The sequence below is a fragment of the Lactuca virosa genome, chromosome 8, assembly GCF_052849685.1.
Source record: "Lactuca virosa cultivar CGN04683 chromosome 8, Lactuca_virosa_CGN04683_v6, whole genome shotgun sequence".
Classification (NCBI taxonomy): domain Eukaryota; kingdom Viridiplantae; phylum Streptophyta; class Magnoliopsida; order Asterales; family Asteraceae; genus Lactuca; species Lactuca virosa.
Genome location: NC_136433.1, coordinates 156498785 through 156503664, shown reverse-complemented (window position 1 = coordinate 156503664; position 4880 = coordinate 156498785). Strand labels below are relative to the sequence as shown.

The following is a 4880-nucleotide window of genomic DNA, read 5'->3' as shown; positions in this document are numbered from 1 at the left end:
TGTTTTTCATAAATCTGAGACAAAATTGCAAAAATGTTCCTTTTGGTATGTATTTTTTTTGGGGGTTTTGCCACACGTTTTTGGATTTGTGTTTATTTTGGGCTAGTTTCATTGTAAAACTGGTCCCCAATAAACTTGAAAAGACAACTTTGCATTTTTAATTTGTTTATTCCGTTTACTTAATTATTTTTTTCTTTTATTTAAATATAAATGTTAAATCAAATCAAGAATGAGACCCACATGCTCTCTCTCTTTCTCTCTCTCTCTCTCTCTTCATTCCTTCCCGCTTTTCTTCACCACCGGCCAAGGAAGAGGTTGTCGGCCACCGGAGCTACCTTCTCCTTCCTCCTCCGGCCGAGCAACACCACCCAAACACCCCTAAAGATCGTCATTCTCTCCCAACCCCTTGTCTGCAGTGTTTTCTGTCGAATCAGGAAAGAAGAAAAAACAAGGAACTACCATAGCATCCCCTCTCCCAACCATTGTCGGTGATAACAGCCACCAACAGTCGCCTCTCTTTCTTATTCACTCTTTTCTGCCGTCCATAATAGATCCAAAAACACCACCCTGATTGGCGACTGCTTCCCCCCCCCCCCCCCCCCGGCCACTCTTTTCATGTAGGCTTGACAATTTTATACGGACTTCCTCTTTTTTTTTTTTTTTGAAATCATAAATGGTCTGTATGTTTTCCATAAATCTGAGACAAAATTGCAAAAATGGTCCTTTTGGTATGTATTTTTTTGGGGTTTTGGTCCAAACCACGGGTTTTTGGATTCGTGGTCCTTTTGGGCTAGTTTCATTGTAAAACTGGTCCCCGATAAACTTGAAAAGACAACTTTGCCTTTTTAATTTGTTTTTTCCATTTACTTAATTATTTTTTTTTCTTTTATTTAAATATAAATGTTAAATCAAATCAAGAATGAGACCTACCTGCCCTCTCTCTCTCTCTCTCTCTCTCTCTCTCTTCATTCATTCATTCCCGTTTTTCTTCACCACCGGCCAAGGAAGAGGTTGTCGGCCACCGGAGCTGCCTTCTCCTTCCTCCTCCGGCCGAGCAACACCACCCAAACACCCCTAAAGATCGCCATTCTCTCCCAACCCCTTGTCTGCAGCGTTTTCTGTCGAATCAGGAAAGAAGAAAAAACGAGGAACTACCAGAGCATCCCCTCTCCCAACCATTGTCGGTGATGACAGCCACCAACAGTCGCCTCTCTTTCTTATTCACTCTTTTCTGCCGTCCATAACAGATCCAAAAACACCACCCTGATTGGTGACTGCTTTGCTCCCCCCCCCCCCCCCCCCCCCCCGTATTCATGTGTTGCTACTAGCGCCGAAGCAAATGAATCAAGGAGGGCTCGCCAGAGATCGGCTGCCCCTCCCTTCCTCGGGATTTCTAAGCCACCACTGGAGCAAGCTTTGTTCCTTTATTTCTCTAGTGTTTGCATATTATTGTTTGAAATCGAATACACACATCATTTATTGGTATTTGGTTAACAGAATTTCTAGGTTTTTGAAAGGATTTCTGGGTTTCTGATCCTTGTTCAAGAAAAAAGATGGACTTGGCTATAGATTCAAACTTATCCCTGACTTCTCCTCCGTTGGTATCGTATCGGCTGAATCCACATTGAGGTTGAACAAATGATGGAAGTTTAAGATCGATTTAAGGTCAATTAATTGTGGTAGTGGTAAGAAATCAAATATGTCGTCTCCGATTCAGGGGCCTTCGTTTTTTTCGAGAACCCTACACCACCTCCTTGTCGTTGAAATCAAAATTAAAATTAGACTAGCTCTAATATGGGGATGTTGAAATAGGAACTGAAATCTAGAGATGGGGAAGATGAAAAACTGAAACATCGCAAGTCACCACCATCACCATCGATCTGGGTTCCATTTTTACAGGTGTATGCATGTGTGTGTTGAATTTGAACATGAAGTTAGTTTCTAGGTTTTGTTAGAGGGGTGGGTGTGGGCAACGCCCATAGGCGTTATTAGGAGAAAAAACAAGAAAACGCAGTTACCAAATGTTGTGGTGGTAACGGGAAGCAACGGGAATACCTTTTAACACGCAATAGCGGGGGAGAGGGGCCGTGTTCATTGGCGTTATTAGGTGTTATTAGGCACAATAACGGGAGTGGGTGTTGCCCACCCCGAGTAGCCTTAGAGGTGGAAAATCTATTTATGGGTTATGATAAGGAAGTAATTAGGTATTATTCATAACTAGGATCTTGTTTAAGTAGAAGAACTTGGAGATTGGGAGTAGTCTCGAGGGGGGGGGGAGAGAGAGAGAGAGAGAGAGAGAGAGAGAGAGAGAGGTGGGTCCCATTCTTATTTTTTTAATTATTAAAATAAATAAAATAGTATTAGAATTAAAAAAAGAAATGAAATAAAAATGGAAAATAAATACCCCAAGGGTATTACAGTCATTTCAAAATTCAGAGGGACCAAAAACACAATGAAACTAGTTTAAAAGGACCACGAAGCCAAAAAAAATCATGATTTGGACTAAAACCCAAAAAAAATGCATATCACACAGATCGTTTTTGCAATTTTGTCTACATCCGACAAAATAGTCCTCAAATGACCCTTTTTTGATTAACCGAAAAGAATCTTAGATTATAGACATAATGATAAAAAGAAAAACATGTGATTTTATATATATATATATATATATATATATATATATATATATATATATATATCCAATTGATTATTAAAGACTTGTCTTTTAGTGTGACTAATAAGAGGTATTGTATCATTTAGTGAGAGTAAGATAATTTGTTTTACAAAAATTTCACATCTTATTTAGGGCAACAACTTACTTATTGTGTGAATATACAAAGATATATGCCTCTATAAAATAAACCACTTTGCCACTTTATGCCATAATTCACGCATCTTCTCTTCTTCCTCTTAGACCGGAGGGTATGAGAGGGAAGTTTCCTTCACTTTTTGTGGGTCATACCACCATTTCATCGCTTTCTTTTCCCTCACCTAAAACCCAAGGAATGGGTGGGAAGAGTTTCCCTCACTTTTTTTTTAAATAAAATTAATTTTTTTTATGATTTATAATTTTTAAATTAATACTAAACATAAATTTTAATTAAAAATAAAAAGCATTTCATTAATTAAAATAAAAATTACATTAAACCTAATAAGTAGAAAAAAAAACGCAAACAAAAAATCAAACAACCCACAACATAGAAAACATAATTAATATCCTAATTTTAAATAAACCAAAATACGTCACTCGGAATCATCGTCCTCGTCACCTCCCCCATCGTCCTCGTCATCGCCTTCATCGTCTTCATCATTCTCCCCAGTGTCACTCTCGTCGTCGGAATCTTCGCTCTTTACGAACATATCAGAATCCTCGTCTGATTCGTCAAACAAATCATCGTGAGAAAACTCTATCGGGGGCTGAATATGAGCCCTATAAATGTGCTCCACCAAATCAGCACGAAGGGCGTGATGAATGACGCGATTGTGTACTTCTCTTCTATTCACCCTATACTCTTGTGTACCAACGTCTATTCCTTCGACATTTGGCAAAACTTCATTTTCGTTGTACCGACATATCGCTCTTCCTTCGTCTTCAAGAATCATATTATGCAATATGATACATGCATACATTACGTGTTGTAACCTTTTCACTTCATATGACCTTGCCCCGACCGTTAGTACTTGCCAACGTCTTTTAAGTACACCAAATGTTCGCTCCACATCCTTCCTAGCTGACTCTTGCGTCTCTTTAAACTTTTTCTTTTTCGGGTCGTTAGGACATGTAAACGATTTCACAAAACAGACAAAGAAGGATATATACTGTCAGTAAGATAGTATCCAAGCTTACATGCTACCCCATTTGCTTGAAAAGGTACATCGTGCGACTTTCCAAGGTAGATATCGTTGAATACCGGTGACTGGTCTAGCACATTGATATCATTGTTTGCACCAGCTGGACCAAAGAATGCATGCCATATCCAAAGATCATGTGATGCGATAGCCTCTAGAATGATCGTCGGCTCTTTGTGGTCGCCTCTCATGTATTGACCACGCCATGCGTTGGGGCATAATGACCAACTCCAATGCATGCAATCGATACTACCTAGCATTCCAGAGAATCCATGCTTGCATTCACGCACCGTGTACAATTGGTGGATATCGTTGATAGTTGGTTTGCGCAAATATCGTTGCCCATAAACCAAAGAGATCGCTTTGTAGAACTTGTACACACACTCCTGCACGGTACGCTCTGACATCCTAAAATAGTCGTCTCATTTGTCTGCGCCCATGCCGTATGCTAACTGACGAATTGCAGCCGTGCATTTTTAAACGGGAGAGAAACCTTTTATCCACCTTGCATGCATTTTCCATTGGAAATATGGAAAGCGGCATTCCAAATCGCAAACAATATGTAAGAATAGTTCCTTCCTCATCCGGAACCGACGTCGAAACTTTACAGCGTAAATGGCGTCATCTGCAAAATAATCTTCTATAAGACGATCGTGTCTGGCTTTGTGATTTCTACGCAACCGCGGCTTTCTTGGTTTAGATTGTGCACGTGATGTTTCGCCTAGTCGGTTTTGATAGTATGCAACCGTTTTCGCCATGACGGAACCGATAAACTTAGCCTCCTCTAGAGCCGTCGAATCGGATGATGAAGATGATGACATTTTGATTAATATTTTTTGAAGAGAAGTATAAGGTATGGGTTAAAAAATGGTTGGATGTTGTGGTATTTATAGTTTAAAAAAAGGAAATAAAACAATATATATATATATATATATATATATATATATATATATATATATATATATATATATATATTAACGACTATATAGCCGTTGGAATCAAAAAAAGAAAAAAAAAATAACAGACCAATG

At 38.9% G+C, this 4880-nt stretch overlaps 1 protein-coding gene across 1 annotated transcript; it reads right to left on the bottom strand.

The window, feature by feature from the left end:
- Positions 1–3791: 3791 nt before the first annotated feature.
- LOC145130991 (uncharacterized) lies at positions 3792–4670 on the bottom strand. The gene is made up of 2 exons (XM_079065733.1): positions 4458–4670; positions 3792–4235 (listed from the first exon to the last, which is right to left on the bottom strand). The coding sequence occupies exons 1-2, from the start codon at positions 4668–4670 to the stop codon at positions 3792–3794; spliced, it is 657 nt and encodes a 218-aa protein (XP_078921859.1).
- Positions 4671–4880: the final 210 nt, after the last annotated feature.

Excerpts from the sequence above, each read along its gene's own strand:
- LOC145130991 (XM_079065733.1), bottom strand. The coding sequence starts at position 4,670 with ATGTCATCATCTTCATCATCCGATTCGACGGCTCTAGAGGAGGCTAAG. Across the intron at positions 4,236-4,457 it reads CAGATGACGCCATTTACGCT|GAGTGTGTGTACAAGTTCTA; the intron begins GTAAAGTTTCGA and ends CGTACCGTGCAG.